The sequence below is a fragment of the Myotis myotis genome, unplaced genomic scaffold (genome assembly GCF_014108235.1).
Source record: "Myotis myotis isolate mMyoMyo1 unplaced genomic scaffold, mMyoMyo1.p scaffold_m19_p_19, whole genome shotgun sequence".
NCBI classification, from domain to species: Eukaryota; Metazoa; Chordata; class Mammalia; order Chiroptera; family Vespertilionidae; genus Myotis; species Myotis myotis.
The window spans coordinates 12,928,594-12,951,028 of NW_023416323.1; the positions used below are offsets into that span (position 1 = coordinate 12,928,594).

Sequence of the window (22,435 nt, forward strand, 5' to 3'; positions counted from 1 at the left end):
TTGGGTTTTGTTTTTTTTATCTTGACTTGTCTTTGTAAAAAAAGTTTACAATGAATATAAACTGACCTCTGCACTAAGAAAAAGATTGTTCATTTATTATTTTTGAATCCTCACCCGAGGATATTTTTCCATTGCTTTTCAGAGAGAGTGAGAAGAAGATAGGAGGGGAGGAAGAGGAGAGAGAAAAACATTGATGTGAGAGAGACACAGGGATTGGCTGCCTTCCCGGTGCCCCCTAACCAGGGCCAGAGATGGATCCTGCACCCCAGTACGTGCTCTTGACCGGGAATCAAGCTCGGGCCCCTTCGTGTGAGGGCTGACATTCTAATCACTGAGCAACACCGGCCTTGGTGGAAGATTGTTTTTTCCAGGAGAGAAAAGGGGAGGAAGGGAGAGGAGAGACGATGAGGAGCTGCTGGGGGAAGGGCACTGGGAAAGGGATAGGAGACCCTGACGAGATGCCTGAGCAGGGCCGGGCTGCTGGGGACTGGGCAGGAGAGAGGGGGTCTCAGGGCAGTTTGGGTAATGGGTGGTGGCCTCTCCAAGATGGAGAACAGAGGGGGAAAGGCCCAGACCATTATGCTCTGGCCAGGGGGCCTTTTCCTCTGGCCTCTGTGCTACTTCTTGCCACGTCAAATCCTGACCTCACAGAGGAGGGTCTCTTTCCCTCAGCCTGAAATGCCATGACCCATTATCCCCACCCCCACCCCACTGGTATCCGTCCTTCAAGCAGAGCCCTGCTCCTGCCTGCTCCTGCGACCTCTCCTTCCCCGATGCCCGTGCTCCATCATCTTGAGTCCCTGAGAAAATTCTCTTTTGCTGGAAGACTGGCTTCTCTTCCCACCCCAAGGCTCCCTGAGGCCCGGCAAGACCCCACGCACGGACACCTCCACTGGGCAGGGCATGCTTACCAGCAACTTGCCTGTTTCAAGGTCCCAGGTCCTCAGAGTTTTGTCGTAGGCCGCCGCAGTAACTCTGGAATAACATGACAAGCACAGGGTCTTTATGACAGAGACAGTTATGCATGTGGTTTCCTCATAGAAAATTTTGATCATTTAGGACAGAGATTGCAAATAACACTGTAATCTCTCTAAAGATGCTCCAGGTGGGTTCTCACTGAACACAGAGAGAACCTAACACAAAAACGCACCAGCACCACGCTCTTCCTCCCTCACTCCCTCAGCCGCCCAGATCTGCTCTTTCATGTTTAGGGCGTTAAAGGCATCATCTCTTCTTCTAAGACGATAGCTACAACTCACAAGGATCAATCACTTCTGCTCACATGTCTAATTTTTTAAAGAAAAAAAAGAACACGTTGATAGCTCATTTCATTCTAAAATGTTTCATTGCACATTTAGTAAAACAATAAAATTGTACCTTTGCCTCATTATATTGCATGTTCCAAGGCAATCCTTGTCCACTACGTAAGATAAATTTCCACGAAAATTAAATTCCCACATTGTTTTTACTCAACTGTCCCTGGTGTGCTGCCCACTGGCCTGCCTTCTCACTCTCGCTGCTCCTGACTCGTGGGAAGGAAGCAAAGGTCACCTTCTGCTGTCAGCCGTGACACTGCACTCCAAAACAGGAGCCTTGGGCCCTTCGTCAAAATCCCGGATAATAGATCCATCCATAGCATCCTCGAATCAACAGGAGAGAGGGACAGAGAGCGAGAGGTCACTGAGGCACTGACTGAAGCTGTGGACTGAGTTCCACATCGGCCCTGAGCCTGTCTGTGACAGCAAAGTATGAGAACCACCTGCTCTATGACTCTCGTCCAGCTCAAAAGGGTGAAAGGACATCGTCCAGGGTCACACAGCGAGGGGGTCCCAAATGTGGGGCCTGAACCACTTGGACAGTTCCCAAACCCGCCTGCCTAGTCTTCCTGGCCTTGGTACCCACCAATGACAGAAAAGATGCTCCTCCAAGCTCTCCTCCACTGGTTACCTGAACCAGAACCCAGGAACCCCACTCCCTGCCCAAGGTGCAGGAACCATCCTTGACTCATTCCACCCTGTCCCTCTCCTGCCCTGAAGCTAGAGGAGATGATAAAACTCAGAGCTGACTGTCTCCACCATGTGCCCAGCTCCAGCCACACAGTCACCTGTGAGCATTGCCACCCCCAGCCCTGCTCCTGGCTGATCAGCAATGCCCCTCAACAGACCTGCCAGGGTCTGCTGGCTATGCCCAGAAGGCTTCAGAAGAGCTCTTGGCGGCCACCTCTCTGCAACCTGTCTGATCATGACACACACCCCTGTTCCTCGTTCCCCTGCTTCCTGCACCTTGGATACTGATCTCAGGTCTGCCTCTCCCACCTTCCCATCATAAACAGATCTCAGGCCTGGCCACTTTTCTATCCTCTGTGACCAGCAAGGCCTGGCCATACCATCTCTGTGGATAGGACTCAGTTTTCCAAATAAGCGACCCAAAGAGATGACACAGCTCAGACCCCATGTAGGCCCTAGACCAGGGGTGGGCAAACTTTTTGACTCGAGGGCCACAACAGGTTCTTAAACCGGACCGGAGGGCCGGAACAAAAGCATGGGTGGAGTGTTTGTGTGAACTAATATAAATTCAAAGTAAACATCATTACATAAAAGGGTACGGTCTTTTTTTTCAATAGTTTTATTCATTTCAAACGGGTCGGATCCGGCCCGGGGGCCGTAGTTTGCCCACACCTGCCCTAGACACACTGGGACTCTCCAACAAAAGGTGAGGCGCTCCCAGGCCAGTGGTCTCTATCCCCTGCTCCCACTGTTTCCAAACCAACAGTCTAACAGCTGCTACCCTAACCTCATCTCTCTCCAGTGGCTTCACACTCATGTGAGCCCTGGTTTTTGTTTCTCCTTCCTGCACTTTGCTCAAAAAGGCCTCCCCAAATCCTTGTGATCCTTGAGACCTGGACTTCAGCACTGGGGAACTCTCTACAAGAGGTAACGTAAGCTGACAGGATGCTTTGCTTCCACCACCTACCCACAGCTTCACCGTGTAGTCAAAGGAGCCACTGAGGAGCTTTGTGTCATTCACACAGAAGTGACAAGAACTCACAAGTTGCTGGTGTCCAGTCAGAATTTGAAATGGAATCTGAAAAAAAAAAAAAAAAAAAGATAGACTGAGTGATTTCAGCAGGTTCCAGAATACAGGCTCAATATTTTAAAAATCAATTGTATTTCTATACATTTGCAGTGAACAACCTAGAAAAGAATTAAGAAGAAAATCCATTCATAAAAGCATCAAAATAGGGATAAATTTAACAAAAATATATAATTTATACTCTGAAAATTGCAAAACATTGTTGAAAGAAATTTTTAAGAACACTTAAATAAGTGGGAAAACATCTTATGTTCATGGATTAGCAGAATTACTATTGTTAAGATGAAAATATCCTTAAAAATGATTTACAAATTCAACACTAACCCATCAAAATTCTAGCTGAAATTGACAAGCTGATCCTAAAATTTATATAGAAATTTAAAAGAAGCAGAATAGCCAAAACAATCTTAAAAAAGAATAAAGGTGGCCCTGGCTGGATAGCGCAGTTAGTTGGAGCATTGTGATGATACGCCAAGGTTGCGGATTTGATCCCTGGTCAGGGCACATACAAGAGTCAACCAATGAGTGCATGAATAGCTAGAACAACAAATCAGTGGTTTTTTCCCTCTCCCTCCCTTCTTCCCTCTTCCTTCCCCCTGCCACTCCCTCCCTCCCTCCCTCCCTCCCTCCCTCCCTCCCTCCCTTCCTTCCTTCTTCCATCCCACCCTACTTCCCTCTTCCTCTAGAATCAATGAATGAAAGAAATTTGTTTTTTAATAAAAGGTGGAGGGCTCACAATTCCCAATTTTAAAACTTACTACATAAAAGTTACAACAATCAAGACAGTGTAGGACTGGCATAGGATAAACACATAGATCGATAAAATAGACTTGAGAATCCAAAAATAACCCCTCAGTTTTTTGGACAGTTGATTTTTGACAAGGATGCCAAGATAATTAAAGATGGAGAGAGAATAGTCTTTTCAGCACATGGTGCTGGGACAAGGAAATATCCACATGCAAAAAGAATGAAGTTGGACCTTTACCTGACACCATATACAAAATTAATTCAAAATGGATCAAAGACCTAAATATGAGAGCTAAAACTACAAGGTTCTTAGAAGAAAATATAGGTGTAAATCTCTATGAACTTGGATTAGGCAATGGTTTCCTAGAGCACAAGCAACAACAATGATAAACTGGACATTATATGAATTTTAAAAAATTAAGAACTTTTTTTTTTCTCTTCCCGCATCTCCCACACCCCTTTCCCCCCCAAAAATAGTCAGTCCATTCCCTTTCTATGTCCCTGATTCTATTATGATCACCAGATTATTTATTCACTTGATTCTTAGATTCACTTGATAGATGCATGTTTGTTGTTCATAATTTGTATCTTTACCTTTTTCTTCTTCCTCCTCTTCTTAAAGGATACCTTTCAGCATTTCATATAATACTGGTTTGGTGGTGATGAACTCCTTTATCTTTTTCTTATCTGTGAAGCTCTTTATCTGACCTTCAGTTCTGAATGATAGCTTTGCTGGATAAAGTAATCTTGGTTGTAGGTTCTTGGTATTCATCACTTTGAATATTTCTTGCCACTCCCTTCTGGCCTGCAAAGTTTCTGTTGAGAAATCAGCTGACAGTCGTATGGGTATTCCCTTGTAGGTAACTGAGTTTCTTTCTCTTGCTGCTTTTAAGATTCTCTCTTTGTCTTTTGCTCTTGGCATTTTAATTATGATGTGTCTTGGTGTGGTCCTCTTTGGAATCCTTTTGTTTAGGGTTCTCTGCGCTTCCTGGACCTGTAAGTCTATTTCTTTCACCAGGTGGGGGAAGTTTTCTGTCATTATTTCTTCAAATAGGTTTTCAATATCTTGCTCTCTCTCATCTTCTGGCACCCCTATAATTCTGATGTTGGTGCGCTTGAAGCTGTCCCAGAGGCTCCTTACACTATCTTCGTATTTTCGGATTCTTTTTTCATTTTGCTTTTCTGGTTGGGTGTTTTTTGCTTCTTCGCATTTCAAATCTTTGCCTTAATTCTTGCGCTCCTCTGGTCTGCTGTTGGGAGTCTGTATAGTATTCGTTATTTCAGTCAGTGTATGCTTAATTTCTAGTTGGTTCTTTATCATAACATCGAGGGTCTCATTAGATTTCTTGAGGATCTCACTACATTTATCGACGGCTTCTAGACAGTTCTTAAGAGACCTTAAAAGTGTGGTTCTGAACTCAATATCCTCCATTGACAGTTTTGTCCTGTTTCTTTGTCTCCGCATTTTTTATGCTTTCTTGGTGCACCCCCTAGTGGTCTTTGTGCGCAGTCTTGTTGTAGTTAAGCCTTGATTGTTGTCGGCAATACCAGGGGTGATTTGACCTCCAGGCTAACTGGCTATGAAAAAATTAAGAACTTTTGTGCTTCAAAACACAACATCAAGAAAGTGAAAAAATTAATGGAATGGAAGAAAATTTTTGAAAATCACACATCAGATAAGGAACTTACGTCTAGAATACATAATGAACTCTTAACTCTCAACAATAAAGTACCCTCAGCACCCAGGAAGTGGTACAGTGTTAAGTGGTGCAGTGTTACTTGAAACTGGATTGGGGTTAACTGTAAATAGATATTGCAAACTCAGGGCAACCACTATTTTTTTAAAAAGTAAAACAAAAGGAAACAAAAAACAACCCCACTACATCTGATATGCTAAGAGAGGAGAGAAAATGGAATCACATGTAATGCTCTATTAAAACCAGAAACCAAAAAACAAAAAACAGAAGAGTGGAAGCAAAAATAAGAATAAAAAACAAGAGTAACAAATAGAAAACAGTAAAAAATAGAGTATGTTAATCCAACGATACCAGTAATCACTTTGAACACTCTAAATCCACAAATTAAAAGACAGAGATTGCCTGCCCAGCCTATGTAGATCAGTGGTTGTGTTTACCTGTGAACCAGGAAATCGCAGTTTGATTCCCAGTCAGGGCACATGCCCACTTTGCAGTAGGGGGCATGCTGGAGGCAGCCAATCAATGATTCCCTCCCATTATCCATGTTTCTATCTCCTTTTCTCTCTCCTTTCCTCTCTGAAATCAATAAAATATATTCAAAAGACAGAGTATCAAGATGGATCAAAAAACAAGATATAGACAGGAGAAACCAAGATGGCAGCATAGGTAAACACCAGAAATTGCTGCCTCGCACAACCACTTCAAAAATACAACTAAAAGACAAAACAGACTCATCCAGAACCACAGGAAGGCTGGCTAAGTGGAAATTCTACAACTATATGGAAAGAGAAAAGCACACTGAAACTCAGAGAAGGTGCGGAGTAAGTAAAGTGCAGAAGTACGGAGGTGCACATGGAAAGGGCTGGCAACTGAGGACGTGGTTGTCTTTTTCAATTGGGAGGGAGACACAAGCTCCCAACTGCTCTGAACTCCAATTCAGGGCGAGTCTCTGGGAACATATGGGGTGAAACTGGACTGTCAGGCATCAGTTGGAACTCGAGGGTGGCTTTCTCTCAGAGGTGCTTGCAGTGATTACCAAGGGACACTGAGAACTGGGGCCTCTTAGGGCAGGGCTGAAGATCAACCATAGCTGTTTGCTCCACCCTGTTGATTCCCTGAAACCTGCCCCACACAAGCTGTGCGCAGAGGCTTTTGCATATGAATGGCCTGGCCCTTTGCAATCTGAAATTACCTAACAAACTGCAGCTGGGTCAGAGAGACCCAGAACGTCCAAAAAGAAGGCCCAAGGCCCCACAGCAGCTTGCATTGCTACACAGCTGGGCCTCATCTGGGCATCACCAAACCCCAAACAAAGAAGAGGAATCTGCAGATCCCTCCATAGCTCCTGCTGGGTAGCCTCAGGCAGAGGCTAAATTAGCACCTCATTAGAGATCCAAGAGCCAGTGTACCCAGTGGTCAGAGTGGGACCATCCAGATTACAACTCCTCAGATCCATAAGGGACACACTCAGGGGACAGACTCAGTGAGCACCAAAGCCCCATTGAAGCAAGTCTTGCCTCATAAGGGTGTCTCCAGCACAGAAGTTCTCCCACTGCAGAAGCAGCTGATTCTCATAGCCAATTGGCCTGGAGGTCAATTCCTTCCAGTGATAACTACAACAATCAAGGCTTAACTACAACAAGACTGTGCACAAAGCCCACAAAGGGGTGCACCAAGAGTGTCCACCTCAGGTAATTGGGGAGGCTGAGCCACTGGGCCCTATAGGACACCTAGCACACAAAGCCACTTTATCAACACAGGGAAGCATAAAAAATGTGGAGACAAAGAAACAGGTCACAAATGACAGAAATGGAGGAAAGCAAACTACTGGATATAGAGTTCAAAACCAAACTTATAAAGTTTTTCAAGAATTTTCTAGAAACCGTTGATAAATTTAGTGAGACCCTCAAGAAATCTAATGAGACCCTCGAGGATATGAACAAGGACCAACTAGAAATTAAGCATACACTGACTGAAATAAAGAATATTATACAGAGTTCCAACAGCAGACTAGAGGATCACAAGAATCAAGTCAAATATTTGAAATACGAAGAAGCAAAGAACACCCAACCGGAAAAACAAAAAGAGAAAAGAATCCAAAAATATGAAGACAGTGTAAGGAGCCTCTGCAACAACTTCAAGCGTACCAACATCCAAATTATGGGGGTTCCAGAAGAAGAGAAAGAGCAAGACATTGAAAATCTATTTGAAGAAATAATGACAGAAAACTTCCCCTACCTGGTGAAAGAAATAGACTTACAAGTCCAGGATGCTCAAAGAACCCCAAACAAAAGGAATCCAAAGAGGACCACACCAAGACACATCATAATTAAAATACCAATAGCAAAAGACAAAGAGAGAATCTTAAAAGCAGCAAGAGAAAGACAGTCAGTTACCTACAAGGGAGTACCCATACAACTGTCAGCTGATTTCTCAACAGAAACTATGCAGGCCAGATGGGAGTGGCAAGAAATATTCAAAGTGATGAATGCCAAGAACCTACAACCAAGATTACTTTACCCAGCAACGCTATCATTCAGAACTGAAGGTCAGATAAAGAGCTTCACAGATAAGAAAAAGCTAAAGGAGTTCATCACCACCAAACCAGTATTATGTGAAATGCTGAAAGGTATCCTTTAAGAAGAGGAGGAAGAAGAAAAAGGTAAAGATACAAATTATGAACAACAACAACACATCTATCAACAAGTGAATCTAAAAATTAAGTGAATAAAAAATCTGATGACCAGAATAAACTGGTGAATATAATAGAATCAGGGGCATAGAAAGGGAGTGGACTGACTGTTCTCTGGGGGTGGGGGGAGGGTTTGGGGTGTGCGGGAAGAGACTGGACAAAAATCATACACCTATGGATGAGGGCAGTGGCGGGGGGGTAAGGGCAGAGGGTGGGGTGGGAACTGGGCGGAGGGGAGCTATGGAGGGGAAAAAGAGGAATAACTGTAATAATCTGAACAATAAAGATTTAATTTAAAAAAAACTCACATGAGAAAAAATAGATAACTTGAATAGGCTTTTATCCTTTGAAGAAGTTGAATCATTAATAACTTTTCAGAACAGAAAACACCAGGCCAAGATAGTGAATTCTACCAAATATTTAAGGAAGAAATCATACCAGTTTTCTTCAATCTCTTTCAGAGGATAAAAGTAGAGGGAATATTTCCTAACTTATTTTGTAAGGCTGTCTAGCATTACCCAAATATCAAAACCAGACAATGATATTACAACAAAAGTAAACTACAGACCATTATCTCTCATGAGCATAAATGCAAAAATCCGCCTGTTATAACCGGTTTGGCTCAGTGGCTAGAGCATTGGCCTGCAGACTGGAGGGTCCCAAGTTCAATTCCAGTTAAGGACATGTACCTTGGTTGTGGGCACATCCCCAGTAGGGAGTGTGCAGGAGGCAGCTGATCAATGTTTCTCTCTCATCTATGTTTCTAACTCTCTATCCCTCTCCCCTCCTCTCTAAAAAATCAATAAAATATATTTTTTTAAAAAATGAAAATATTCTCATCAAATATTGGCAAATAAAATCCAAAAATGTATAAAAGAACTATATATCATGACCAAGTGGGATTTATCTCAGGTATGCAAGACTGGTTTAATATTCAAACCTAAATTAATGTAATCCATCATATTAATAGGCTAAAAAAGAAAATAATGTGATCTTATCAATAGGTGCAGAAAAAGCATTTGACAAAATCCAACATATCCTATCTAATAATAGACAAACATGGTAATTAACCGTACCTCCGACATGCTTCCCATTGGCTAATCAAGGTGATATGCAAATTAACTGCCAACCAAGATGGCGGCCGGCAGCCAGGCAGCTGAAGTGAACAGGAGGCTTGTTTGCTCCAGTGATGGAGGAAGCCAAGGTTCCCCGCCTGCTGCTGCCAGCCTCTGAGCTGCACTCTAAGAAACAATGTTGCAATTATAGATGCTAAACAAACCCCAGAAACCTGCTTTCAGCCAGCCAGGCCTCAGAGCTGGAGTTGCTGGGGTGCCTGGCCAGCCTGGGGTAAAGGGCTGATGGCCATTTTCAATTATAGAAGCCAAACAAACTCAGATACCTGCTTTCAGCAGCCGAGGTCACAGAGCTGGTGCCGAGCCTCAGAGCTAAAGCCAGCTCTCAGTTACAGTGACAGCCATAAAAGGTAAATAAATCCCAGAATAGAAAAAAGAAAAAACAAAAAAAGGAGAGGTTGGGAGCTACAGTCGCCCGCCAGCCTGAAAACAGCCCTCAGACCCTCACCCAGACTGGCCAGGCACCCCAGTGGGGACCCCCACCCTGAAGGGGGTGTGACCAGCTGCAAACAGCCATCAGCCCCTCATCCAGGCTGGCCAGGAACCCAAGCAGGACCCCCACCCTGATCTGGGACACCCTTAAGGGCAAACCAGCTGGCCCCCACCTGTGCACCAGGCCTCTATCCTACATAATAATCCTATATAATAAAAGGGTAATATGCAACCTGACCCTAACAGCAGAAAGAGTGGGAATGACTGGTCACTATGACACACACTGACCACCAGGGGGCAGATGCTCAATGCAGGAGCTCCCCCTGGTGGTCAGGGCGCTCTCACATGGGAGGAGCTCTGCTCAGCCACAAGCCAGACTGATGGCTGCCAGTACAGCGGTGGTGGTGGGAGCCTCTCCCGCCTCCTCAGCAGCACTAAGGATGTCCAACTGCAGCTTAGGCCTGCTCCCCACTGGCAAGTGGACATCTCCCGAGGGCTGCTGGGCTGCCAGAGGGATGTCTGACTGCCAGCTTGGGCCCAATCCCCCGGGGAGCGGGCCTAAGCCAGCAGGTGGTCATCCCCTGAGGGGTCCCAGACTGCGAGAGAGCACAGGCCGGGCTGAGGGACTCCCCTCCCCCCCAAGGTCACAAATTTTTGTGCACCAGGCATCTAGTCCTATCTAATAAAAGAGAAACATGGTAATTAGCCATACCTCCGCTACCCTTCCCATTGGCTAATCAGGGAGATATGCAAATTAACTGCCAGCCAAGATGGCGGCCGGAAGCCAGGCAGCTTGAAGCTAACATGAGGCTTGCTTGCTTCAGTGATGGAGGAAACCAATGTTCCCCGCCTGCCTTGCCGGCCTCTGAGCTTGCAGTTTGAAACATTGTTACAAATATAGAAGCAAAACAAAACCCCAGAAACCTGCTTTCAGCCAGCCGGGATCTCAGAGCTGGAGTTGATACAGTGTTTCGATTGTAGAACCCAAACAAACCAGATACCTGCTTTCAGCAGCAGAGGCCTCAGAGCTGGAGCCAGAGCTAAAGCTGGTCCAGAATAAAAAAGAAAAAGAAAAAAAGGAGCGGTTGGGAGCTTCAGTCACCCACTAGCTTGAAAACAGCCCTCAGCCCCTCACCCAGACTGGCCAGGCACCCCAGTGGGGACCCCCACCCTGAAGGGGGTGTGACCAGCTGCAAACAGCCATCATCCCCTCATCCAGGCTGGCCAGGCACCCCAGTGGGGACCCCCACCCTGATCCAGCACACCCTTCAGGGCAAACCAGTCGGCCCCCACCCGTGAACCAGGCCTCTATCCTATATAGTAAAAGGGTAATATGCCTCCCGGCACCGGGATCAGCCCAAACCCCCTGATCGCCCTGTGGCTCTGTGTGTGACAGGGGGTGGGGCCACAACCTCCCTATCCGCCCTGCTCTGTTTGTGACAGGGGAAGGCGCCCCAACCCCCTGATCAGCCCTGCTCTGTGCCTGATGGGGGGAGCTCCCCAACCCCCTGATCGCCCTGCGGCTCTGTGTGTCACAGGGTGCGGCGCCCCAACCCCCTGATAGGCCCTGCTCTGTGTGTGATAGGGTGCGGCACCCCAACCCCCTGATAGGCCCTGCTCTGTGTGTGACAGGGTGCGGCGCCCAACACCGCCCCACCCCCCCCCACGGGCCCTGCTCTGTGTGTGATGGGGTAGAGCCATAACCTCCCCATCGGTCCTGCCCTGAGTGTGAGAGTGGCGGTGCCCCAACCCCCTGATCGGCCCTGCTCTGTGGGTGATAGAGAGCGGCGCCCCAACCCCCTGATCCGCCCTGCTCTGTGTGTGACAGGGGGCGGTGCCCCAACTCCCCTATCGGCCCTACTCTGTGACAGGGGGGAGCTCCTCAACCCCCTGATGGGCCCTGCTCTGTGCATGACAGGGAGGAGCTCCCCAACCCCTGATTGACCCTGCTCTGTGCGTGACAGGGTACGGAGCCCCAACCCCCCTGATTGGCCCTGCTCTGTGCGTGACAGGGGGTGGCGCCACAATCTCCCCATCGACCCTGCCTTGTGTGTGACAGGGGGCAGCGCCCCAACTCCCCAATCAGCCCTGCTCTGAGCCCAACAAGGGTCTGCACCTAGGGATTGGGCCTACCCTCTGCCACCTGGGAGCAGGCCTAAGCCAGCAGGTCATTATCTCCTGAGGGGTCCCAGACTGGGAGAGGGCACAGGCCGGGCTGAGGGACCCCCCTTCCTCCCGAGTGCACAAATTTTTGTGCACCGGGCCTCTAGCATATATATAAAAGACAAAGATGCAAACTGACCATACCTTTGCTACGCCCATCAGCCAATCAGATGAGTATGCAAATTAGCCCAACAAAGATGGCCGTTAAATTTGCATACTGCAGGCGGGGCGGGACAGCGCGATCCACCGCCTGCCCAGCCACCATCTGGGCCTGCCATCTGCGACCCAGGGTGGGATCCGGGCCTGCCACCTGCCACCGGGGAGCGGGCATAAGCCAGCAAGTGGTTATCTCCTGAGGGGTCCCAGACTGTGAGAGGGCACAGGTCGGGCTGAGGGACACCCACCCACCCCTGCCAGTGCACAAATTTTTGTGCACCGGGCCTCTAGTATATATAAATGGCAAATATGCTAAGTGTCCATCCAGGTAATGACTTCAGGTAGCAATGCCCTGCCTCCTCTGCCTGTGACAACTAGCCTCCTTGCAGTTTCTTCAGCCCAGGAACACAACTTGCTTTATAGTCAGGTGGAAACATTTCACAGTAACCAAATGTCTGTGAAGCATTTTCCCATGCCTCATTTCTTTTGATCCTCACAGAAGTCCTGTAGTAGGTAGATAGGAGACTTGGTGGAATCCTATTTTCTTTTCATTAGCCAGAAAATGGAGATTTAGAAAGTTTAGAAACTTGACCCAACTGAAAAGAAGTAAGAAATGGTGGACCTTGAAAATGATTTCAGGTTTTCTAATTGTGCAGAATATAGTCAAACACTGCTGCGTTAAATATTTTACCCTTTGTTCTCCCTACGTGATCTATAATAATAATGTGCTTCCTGTTGATATTTACTGCTGTGTTGCTGACAATTACCTGAAAGAGAAGTTGGGGTGCTTCACTGGGCTGGAAAAAGTTTAGTTGAATCAGAAAGCAGATCTAATTAAGCAAGTTTATTCTATATCTATAAAAGGCTAAGTTGACTTGCGTATGCGTCATACATATAAAGCTCTCACTGGCACCAATTGCATGCATGTGTTTCGATCTGTCATTGTCAATCATGAATTTGGTTGACATTTCTATTATAGAGAAAGGGCAAATAGCAATATTAAAATACTTTTAATTAATTTCCTTTCAATTTGCACAAAGTCATGCATGGGGCCACTAGTTCATTATAAAAAAAACTAGAGGCCCGGTGCACAAAAATTTGTGCACTGAGGTGGGGGGGTCCCCTCAGCCCCGCCTGTGCCCTCTCACAGTCTGGGACCCCTCGGGGGATGTCCACCTGCTGGCTTAGGCCCGCTCCCTGGGGGATTGGGCCCAAGCTGGTAGTCAGACATCCTTCTGGCAGCCCAGGAGCCTCCAGGGAATTTCCACTTGCCAGCGGGGAGCAGGCCTAAGCTGCAGTCGGACAACCTTAGCGTTGCTGAGGAGGCGGGAGAGGCTCCCACCACCACCGCTGTATTGGCATCCATCAGCCTTGCTTGTGGCTGAGCAGAGCTCCCCCTGTTGGAACTCACTGACCACCAGGGGCAGCTCCTACATTGAGCATCTGCCACCTGATGGTCACTGTGTGTCATAGTGACTGGTCATTCCCAGTCGTTCTGCTGTTAGGGTCAATTTGCATATTACCCTTTTATTATATAGGATAGAGGACTGGTGCATGGGTGGGGGCTGGCTGGTTTGCCCTGAAGGGTGTCCTGGATCAGGGTGGGGGTCCTGCTGGGGTGCCTGGCCAGCCTGGGTGAAGGGCTGATGGCCGTTTTCAGGTTGGCCACACCCCCCAGTGACACAAGCTCCCAGCCTCTCCTTTTATTCTTTTTTTAGCAGGTATCTGGGACTGATTTATCTTCTATAATTGAAACTTTGTAGCCTTGAGCGGAGCCCAGGGCTGGCCAGAGTAGACAGGAAGCTTGGCTTCCTCCATTGCCGGGGGCAACCCAAGCCTCCTGCTTGCTACAGCTCTGTGGCCGCCGCCATCTTTGTGATGGAGTGATGATTAATTTGCATATCACTCTTTTATTAGATAAGTGCTCAGCAAACTAGAGGGGAACTTCTCAACTTGACAAATAAATATCTACGAAAACCCTTCAAGTAACGTCATATTTAATGGTAAGAAACTCAAAGCTATCCCAATAAGATCAGGTATGATGCAAAAGTGTTCCCTCTTACCACTCCTTTTCAACATTGTACCAAAAATTTGAGCTCATGCAATAAAACAAGGAAATAAAAGGTATATGATTGGGAAAAAAGAGGTAAAACTGTCTTAGTTCACAGATGACATTATCACCTATATACAAAATCTAATCTAATAAAAGACAAACATGCAAATGGACTGTAACTTCGCTATGCCTTAAGCCACACCCACCAGCCAATCAGAGCAACTATATGCAAATTAACCCAACTAAGATGGCGGCCGGCAGCCACAGAGCTGAAGCAAGCAGGAGGCTTGGTTGCTCCAGTGTTGGAGGAAGCCAAGCTTCCCGGCCGGCTCTGAGCTCCACTGAAGGCAACAAAGTTTCAATTATAGAAGATAAATAAACCCCAGATACCTGCTTTCAGCTGGCTATGGCCATGGAGCTGGAGCAAGCAGTAGCCAGCTCTGAGCTCCACTGAAAGCAAAAAGTTTCAATTATAGAAGGTAAATAAATCCCAGAATAAAAAAAAAAGATAAAAAGGAGAGGCTGGGAGCTTCCGTTGCCAGGGGGCTTGGCCAGCCTGAAAACGGCCCTCAGCCCCTCACCCAGACTTGCCAGGCACCCCAGTGGGGACCCCCCACCCTAAAGGGGGTGTAGTCAGCCTGAAAACAGCCATCAACCCCTCACCCAAGCTGGCCAAACCTCCAAGGGGTGAGGGTCCCCACTGGGGGGGACTTGACCAGCCTGCAAACAGCCATCAGCCCCTCAACCAGGCTGGCCAGGCACCCCAGTGAGGACCCCCACCCTGAAGGGGGTGTGACCAGCCTGAAAACAGCCATCAGCCCCTCACCCAGGATGGCTAGGCACCCCAGCGGGACTCCCACCCTGATCCAGGACACCCTTCAGGGCAAACCAGCCGGCCCCCGCCCATGCACCAGGCCTCTGTCCTATATAATAAAAGGGTAATATGCAAACTGACCCTAACAGCAGAAAGACTGGGAATCATTGGTCACTATGACACACACTGACCACCAGGGGGCAGACGCTCAATGCAGGTGCTGCCCCCTGGTGGTCAGTGCGCTCCCACAGGGGGAGCTCTGCTCAGCCACAAGCCAGGCTGATGGCTGCTAATACAGCGGTGGTGGTGGGAGCCTCTCCCGCCTCCTCAGTAGCGTTAAGGATGTCCAACTGAAGCTTAGGTCTGCTCCCCGCTTCAAGTGGACATCCATCGAGGGCTCCCAGGCTGCCAGAGGGATGTCTGATTGCCAGCTTAGGCCCAATTCCCCAGGGAGCGGGCCTAAACCAGCAGTTGGTCATCCCCCAAGGGGTCCCAGACTGTGAGAGGCCAGGCTGAGGGACCCCCCAAAGTGCACAAATTTTTGTGTACCGGGCCTCTAGTCCAAAATAATCAACAAAACACTTCTGGAACTAATAGTGATTATAGAACGGTTGTAGGATACAAGGCAGAAGGTTAATCACTTTCCTGTGCACTACTACTAGCAATGAACAAGTGGAATTTTAACTTTAAAACACAGTATCATTTTTTAAAAAAAGAATAAAACACAGCCCTAGCTGGTTTGGCTCTATCAGTGGATAGAGCATCAACCTACAGACTGAAAGGTCTTGGGCTCGATTCCAGTCAAGGGCATATGCCCAGGTTACGGGCTTGATCCCCAGTTGGGGGCGTGCAGGAGATAGCCAATCAATGATTCTCATCATTGATGTTTTCATCTCTCTCTCTCCCTCTCATTATCTCTCTGAAATCAATAAAGAAAATATTTTTTTAAAGTATATGAGAAGATTACTTAGGTTATATGCAAAGCCTACACCTTTTTACATAGGGACTTCAATATCCATGGATTTTGGTATCTTTGGTATGGGGGAGGGGTACTAGGACCAATTCCCCAAGGATACATGCAGGGCCAGGGAACCTGCAACCAAGGTACATGCCTTTGAACACACACTGACCACCAGGGGGCAGACGCTCAATGCAGGAGCCCGGGACCCTTCAGTCCACAGGCCAATGCTCTACCCACTGAGCCAAACTGGCTAGGTCAGTGACGGCGAACCTTTTGAGCTCGATGTGTCAGCATTTTGAAAAACCCTAACTTAACTCTGGTGCCATGTCGCATATAGAAATTTTTTGATATTTTCAACCATAGTAAAACAAAGACTTATATTTTTTATATTTATTTTATATATTTAAATGCCATTTAACAAAGAAAAATCAACCAAAATAATGAGTTCGCGTGTCAACTCTGACACGCGTGTCATAGGTTCACCATCACTGGGCTAGGGCAAACTAAACATATTCTTAACATATAATTCAGCAATCACATGCCTTTGTTCAGAGTTTTATAGACTTTCTCAACTTCTGTCAATCTGATGGATTATAAAAATCTCAGACCAAAAAAATCATAAGCCACCTGAGTGTGCATCCACAAGAAACTGGTTAAATTCATCAGAGGACAGCTAGCCAATGGGATACCTAATACTGTATTCATAAAAAGGAACAAGGAAGTTCTTTTACGTGTGTGTGCGCGCGCACACGCACACCTTAAATTTACTTTATTCCAAAATATATTTTATCTAATTTTAAATTTACATAAAGTCTATGTGAATTGAAAATACTCCTTAGGGTTGGTTTTATAAGGTGGGGGAGGTTTCATAAATTAAACCTCAGGGAGGAAAACAGTAAACTGTCCCCTCCTCCCCCACCCCCCCCAACACTCCCCCCACACCCCACCCCCGCAACTGGGGTTCAGCACTAGGGTCTGTGATTTTGATCCCCTGGGGAGCCAGAAGCAGCTACATTGGCAGAGGGAGAAAGCAGAAGGTCCTTGGGTCCAGATCCTATAAGAACTAGGGGTTTGTCAGCTTTGTTGTGGCTGAAACCAAGGAAAGCAGCTCAGCTCAGCTTCCACTGGCGCTCAGGTGGCAGCCACACAGTATCCCAGGGGCCTCCTGGCCTGGCCAGGCGCTGGCACCAGGTCAGCCAGGCTGGGTAGGGGCGGGGTGGGGATCACTCAAATGAAGTTATTTCTTCACTGATGTGGAAAGATCCTTAAAATATACTCATTAAAACATTATATACTCATTAAAACATGTTTTAGCCCGGCCAGAGGTCTCCATTGATTGAGCATCATCCCATGCACTCAAAGATTGTCGACTGGATTCCCAATCAGGGCACATACCTGGATTGCTGGTTCAATCCGGTCAAAGTGTGTGTGGAAGGCAAGCAATGGATGTTTCTCTCACGTCAATGTTTCTCTCCTTCTCTCTCTCTCTCTCTCCCTCCCTCCTCCTTTCTTTCTTTCTCTCCCTGCCTCTCTCTCTCTCTAAGCATGCCCTTAGATGAGGATTTTAAAAACAATTAAGGTGCAAAAGAGGTCTATAAAGTATGCCTCAATTTATGTACGTACTGGTAAATTCATAAAATACCTCTGTAAGGACACAAAAGAAACTAAAAACATGTGTTGCCCCTCTAGAGGGAAATAGGGTAGTTGGAGGGCAGGGGTGCTAAAGAGACTTTTGTTTTGTTTTAAAAAAGCTTTTATATCTATTGAATTTGAATCTTGAGAATATAAATAAAATATAATCCCTGTGCTCTCCTTAACTTTACGTTCAAAGAAATCAGAATAAATAGCATAACTCAAAGCACAGCAAAGCATTTTGCTTTCTCGTCAAACAGACTTCCCCATGGAGACCCCAGGGCAGGGTGGGGGTCAGTCAGTGACAATCGCAGTGGTAACTGCTCTGAGGACAGCTGAGTCGCCTGGATCGCAATCTGATCCAGGCTTCCCATGTGCACAGGAGAGCCTGGCTCCTGTTCCCGCAATGAACGCAGGCATTCACCAGGCGTAGGTTACGTTTCTTTCCAGTCTTTCACGGAACTTAACCATCTCTCTCCATGAGAGCACTTCAGTCTCTCTTCAGCCCAGGGAGCTTTTCTTGCTTTCCTCCAGCGTTCCTCTCCTCCGCCATCTCCCCTCCCTCTCCTACCCCGCCCACCTGCACATCAGCTCTTCTGATCTCTCCTGTGCCGTTTGCTGCCCTTCTGTTTCAGCTCTCCCCACCGATGTTAAAGCCTTCATGGAGGATTTGGTTTGGAAATCCTCTTTTTCACCCCCAACAATTTTCTCTGTTCACAGATTATTTCCTCTTTCCAACTGCAGTCTTTTTTCTTCTTCTTCTTTTTTTAATCACTACAACGTCTCTCCAACGTCACTGAGAATACCAAGTAGTGCCCTGGCAAGCGTGGCTCAGTTGGTTGAGCGTTGCCCCATGTCCCAGGGGGTCCCAGGTTGGATTCTCAGTCAGGGCACATGCCCAGGTTGTGGGCTCTGTTCCCAGTAGAAGGCAGCTGATCAATGGTTCTCTCTTATTGATGTTTCTTTCTCCCTCTCCCTTCCTCTTTTTAAAATATATTTTAAAAAGAATACAAAGTAGTGTTGTTAGGTCTTTATGTTTTTATCTTATTATTGCTATTCTAAGTTTTCTGTTGCTGCTGGTGCTGTTTAATGGATAGGGAGGGCTCCTTCATGACTTAGGAATGTCACCATGGGGATATTTAGAGGCTCAGCCGGAGACCCCAGAGTCTGGGTTGCGTCAGGGTAGCTGCTTTAAAACACTGTCCCCCACCACCCACCCCCTTCCCAGGACAATCCTGTTTCCCCAGCGACTTCCAGTGGGAAGCCCCTAGCCGGCAGCCGCTTCGAAGCCTTTGTCCACTAGGTGTGCCTCAAGCGGGGCACTGGGCGCAGAGCTCCCCTGGGGGTCCTAGCGAAGCCAGGAGAGTCTGTCCCGGGTACTCTCTCGCGTGCTCTTACCTTCCCCGTGTGTGGGGAACAAGCCGCCATCCCTCCCCAAGGGCAGTTCTAACCTTGGAGAGGGGCTCCTGGTCGCCCCAGAACTTCTTTTCAGGAACTGGTTGCTTCTGGGGCACGTTCAGGTCCATGGCCAGGGGGTTGAAGGAGGACAGCGTTTGACTCCGCCGAACCTCCGAGATCAGCCTCTGGAAGCGGCCAACAGCCCTGATCAAGGTCACCCAAGGCAGCTTTCTGCGTCCCGGTGCGCCCTCCAGGGGCGGCTGCACACTTCTTTGCTGGGGCGCTGTCTTCCCATCCTTGCCCCCGTATTTTAGGGAGCTTGTCCGCTTGTTCAGGTATTTTAGGGAGCTTGCCATCTCACCCTTGTCCGAGTATTTTGGGGAGCTGGTAGGGCGCGGTGGCTGGGAGGCCATCTTAGAGCAGTGCCTGCCAGTGGCCAGCAACCGAGCCTGGCTGAAAACGGTGGCCTCACGTGCCCCGCGCCCTGTGCCCTGCGCCCCGGCGCCCCTGCGCCCGTGCCCCGACACGCCGCCCCTCCCCCAGAGGCCCGGCAATCTCGCTGCTTCCTCTCCTTGGAGAACAGAGGCTTCGAATTCTGGGCACAAAAGGCCCCAGGTCACGAGTGTGTAACCTGCGCCCCATCCTCAAGACCTTGCTTGTCTTCCTGGCTCCCTCTCCCAGGACTATCTGTGTGTCCTCGGCCTCTCTAGGGGCTCTCAGTCAACCCACTTTATGTCAACAACAGAGAAATGGTCATTAAGGTAAAGACTAGGTTCTGGATGGATTAAGAGGTAGTAATTAGGGGCGGGGTACACACAATATGCAGAGCACGAGGGAAATTCCTGTTACAGTGCCAATGAAAATAACAGGACAAAATGTCAAGTGCTACTCAGGTGGTAGTCCTACTATTAGAATAAGACTACGGGTATTACAAAATATCCAGGGTTGCCATCTCTGGGTGGCAGAAGTGCTTTTCTTTCCTTTCTCCTTTAAAAATTGTTCTGATTTTTCTATGATATTATTTTGATAATATTAGAAAACTCTGTAATTTACGTTTATCAAAGGTCTCATCAGTGCGGAGGAGGCAGCCTCAGAGAAGGGCCCGGGGGTGGGCCCATACTTTCTGACTCTTGGTCTTGGTGCCTCAGATACATTGGTGACTTCTACTCCGAGAGGCTGAGGATCCTGGCACTGTTCCACCCATGGATTCCTGGCTGCCATCAACCACCAGAGGGAGGAGCCAGACAGGGGGGAACTGCAGGAGGGCAAAGGAACCCACCACCTCCCCCTACCCCAGTCCTAGATCAGTTCAGCTGTCCTTGTCTGGATTTGGCTTTCTTCATAACAAAATGAGAGAATAGTCTTTACTTTTCATTCTTTTTTAAAGTTTCAAGAGATAAAAAATCAAGAAGGAAATAGAAAAATCCATTTTAATTAAACTGTACAGTCTGAATTTTTTCCTTGACACTAACTGAAGTTAAAAATAGAAGCCAATTTCTGTGACCTTCCAAGGCAGCCTTTGAAATGTCAAGGTTTTAAAAATTATTTTACAGCATGAATTTACATATAAATACAATCTGTACAATGTATTAACTGAGCAATCAATGGACTTCCATCATGGAGGAGATCTGGTTTCGGAACAGGCCAGGGCAGAATTCAACTACTGCCTCCTTAGGGGAAGATGTTTTAACCTGGAAACAAAAGTAACAGAGAGAAGGAAGTTAGATATGAACTGAAAGGCCAAACAGCTCAATTTTATTCATGCTTCACTATGCTATGACACTGGGATGCAGGGTTTCTTTTTCATCACTGCTAATTTACTCACCCTGACTAATACTGGCTATACACTTGGAGAAAGTTAAGTGGTTACACTGTTCTGTTTGAAATTTAAAAAAAAAAAACCACTACAAAAGCCTGAAAACAGTTTACATATATATAAAATCTTGAGTTAGGGAAGGCCTTTAAAAGACAAAAATGAAAAACATACCAAAAAAATTGGTTAAATGAGTGCATCAAAAATTAAAGTTTCTTGCAAAAAAAAAAAAAAAAAAATTAAAGTTTCTGTACAACAAAGATAGTTAAAATTATGACAGGTAATACACTTAAACACAAAGGATTAATATCCAAAATTATTATTTTTTAATTACTAAAAACCAGTAAAGCAATCTCCTAGGAAACAGAACACTGCAAGTACATGAGCAAGCTATTCACAAAAGAGCACATGGCAGAGGCTGAGAAACACAGGAAAGGATGCCCAACCTCGTTAGTAATCCAGGAAGTGAAAATTAAAATGAGATGCCAGTCTTTACTCATCACACTGGCAAACAATTCTGTACCATTTACACTTGATGTAATAACAAGGTGCTCTCATAATCTAAACTGATACAGCCACATTTGGAAATAATCGGGCAGTATTTATTCATGCTAAATGTTCACACTCTATGCTACATGAAATTATATTCTTTATATTAAAAATGCAGCCCTAGCTGGTTTGGGTCAGTGGATAGAGCATCGGCCTGCAGACTGAAGGGTCCCAGGTTTGATTCCAGTCAAGGGCACATGCCGGGTTATTGGCTGGATCCCCAGCGGGGGGCGTGCAGGAGGCAGGCGATCAATGATTCTCTCTCATCACTGATGTTTCTATCTCTCTCTCCCTCGCCCTTTCTCTCTGAAATCAAAACAAATATTTTTTTTTTTAAAAAGAACATAACAAAATGTATATGTGCACGTTACCAGTGTATAGTTAAGCAAAAAAAATCTTGTAAATTACATGTGAAACTAACAGCAGAGGTTACTGTAGAAAGAGAAGTTTGGGGAATTGGTCAAGGGCCACTTTAAGATTTATCTGTAAGGTATGAATTTTCACAATGATAACATATTCACATATTACGTATGTAATTAAAAATTAACTTTTCAATAAGCCTATTTAATATGCAAGTTTATCATTTCTGATGTCTGCCTCTAAGCAAATACATCAAGATTTTAATAAACCTTTGAGAGGTTCCTGAAAACCACTGTCTTCCATTGCCTACCGTCTTAGCAGTTCCTGGGGTGACATGTCTGCGGTGTCTTCTTCACTCTGGCTGTCACTGCTGTCAGCACTCTCAGAACTACTACTTTTTTCTGACTTTTTATTCTTTTGCTTGCCTTTGTGTTTGTGCTTCCGATGTTTCTTTTTCTTAAAAAAAAAAAAAAAAAAGTTGCTGGAGTACACAAGCACACACACTCACACAGGTGTTTCCCTTCCTAATTCAGTATATGACAGGCTAATGAGGCATTTGATTGCTGGAGTCATTCAAAAACAAAAGCAAAACCTCATTTGGGGTGAACTTTAGCCTAGTGTGAAACAGGCCAGGAGCATTCCGCTCTGCACACTGTCCATAGGGCCCCACTCACAGAACTGACCCTCTAGCGACAGGCACAGCAGAACCAGGCAGATGTCGGCAGGATGCTGCCTTGACACT

At 46.6% G+C, this 22,435-nt stretch overlaps 2 protein-coding genes across 3 annotated transcripts in view; both read right to left on the reverse strand.

Moving 5' to 3' along the window:
• The window catches only part of WDR88 (WD repeat domain 88), a 51,607-nt gene extending 32,223 nt beyond the window's left edge, over window positions 1-19,384 (reverse strand). Inside the window, exons 1-4 of the mRNA XM_036346726.1 lie at window positions 19,025-19,384; window positions 2,974-3,084; window positions 1,552-1,640; window positions 912-975 (exon numbers count right to left, since the gene is read on the reverse strand). Coding sequence (XP_036202619.1) covers window positions 912-975; window positions 1,552-1,640; window positions 2,974-3,084; window positions 19,025-19,384 — 624 coding nt within the window. The remainder of the gene's footprint in view (window positions 1-911; window positions 976-1,551; window positions 1,641-2,973; window positions 3,085-19,024) is intronic.
• A 999-nt stretch (window positions 19,385-20,383) lies between these two features.
• The window catches only part of GPATCH1 (G-patch domain containing 1), a 56,004-nt gene continuing 53,952 nt past the window's right edge, over window positions 20,384-22,435 (reverse strand). For both annotated transcript variants that reach the window (XM_036346552.1, XM_036346551.1), the window contains exons 19-20: window positions 22,004-22,149; window positions 20,384-20,662 (exon numbers count right to left, since the gene is read on the reverse strand). In XM_036346552.1, coding sequence (XP_036202445.1) covers window positions 20,632-20,662; window positions 22,004-22,149 — 177 coding nt within the window. In that variant the 3' untranslated portion in view covers window positions 20,384-20,631. The remainder of the gene's footprint in view (window positions 20,663-22,003; window positions 22,150-22,435) is intronic.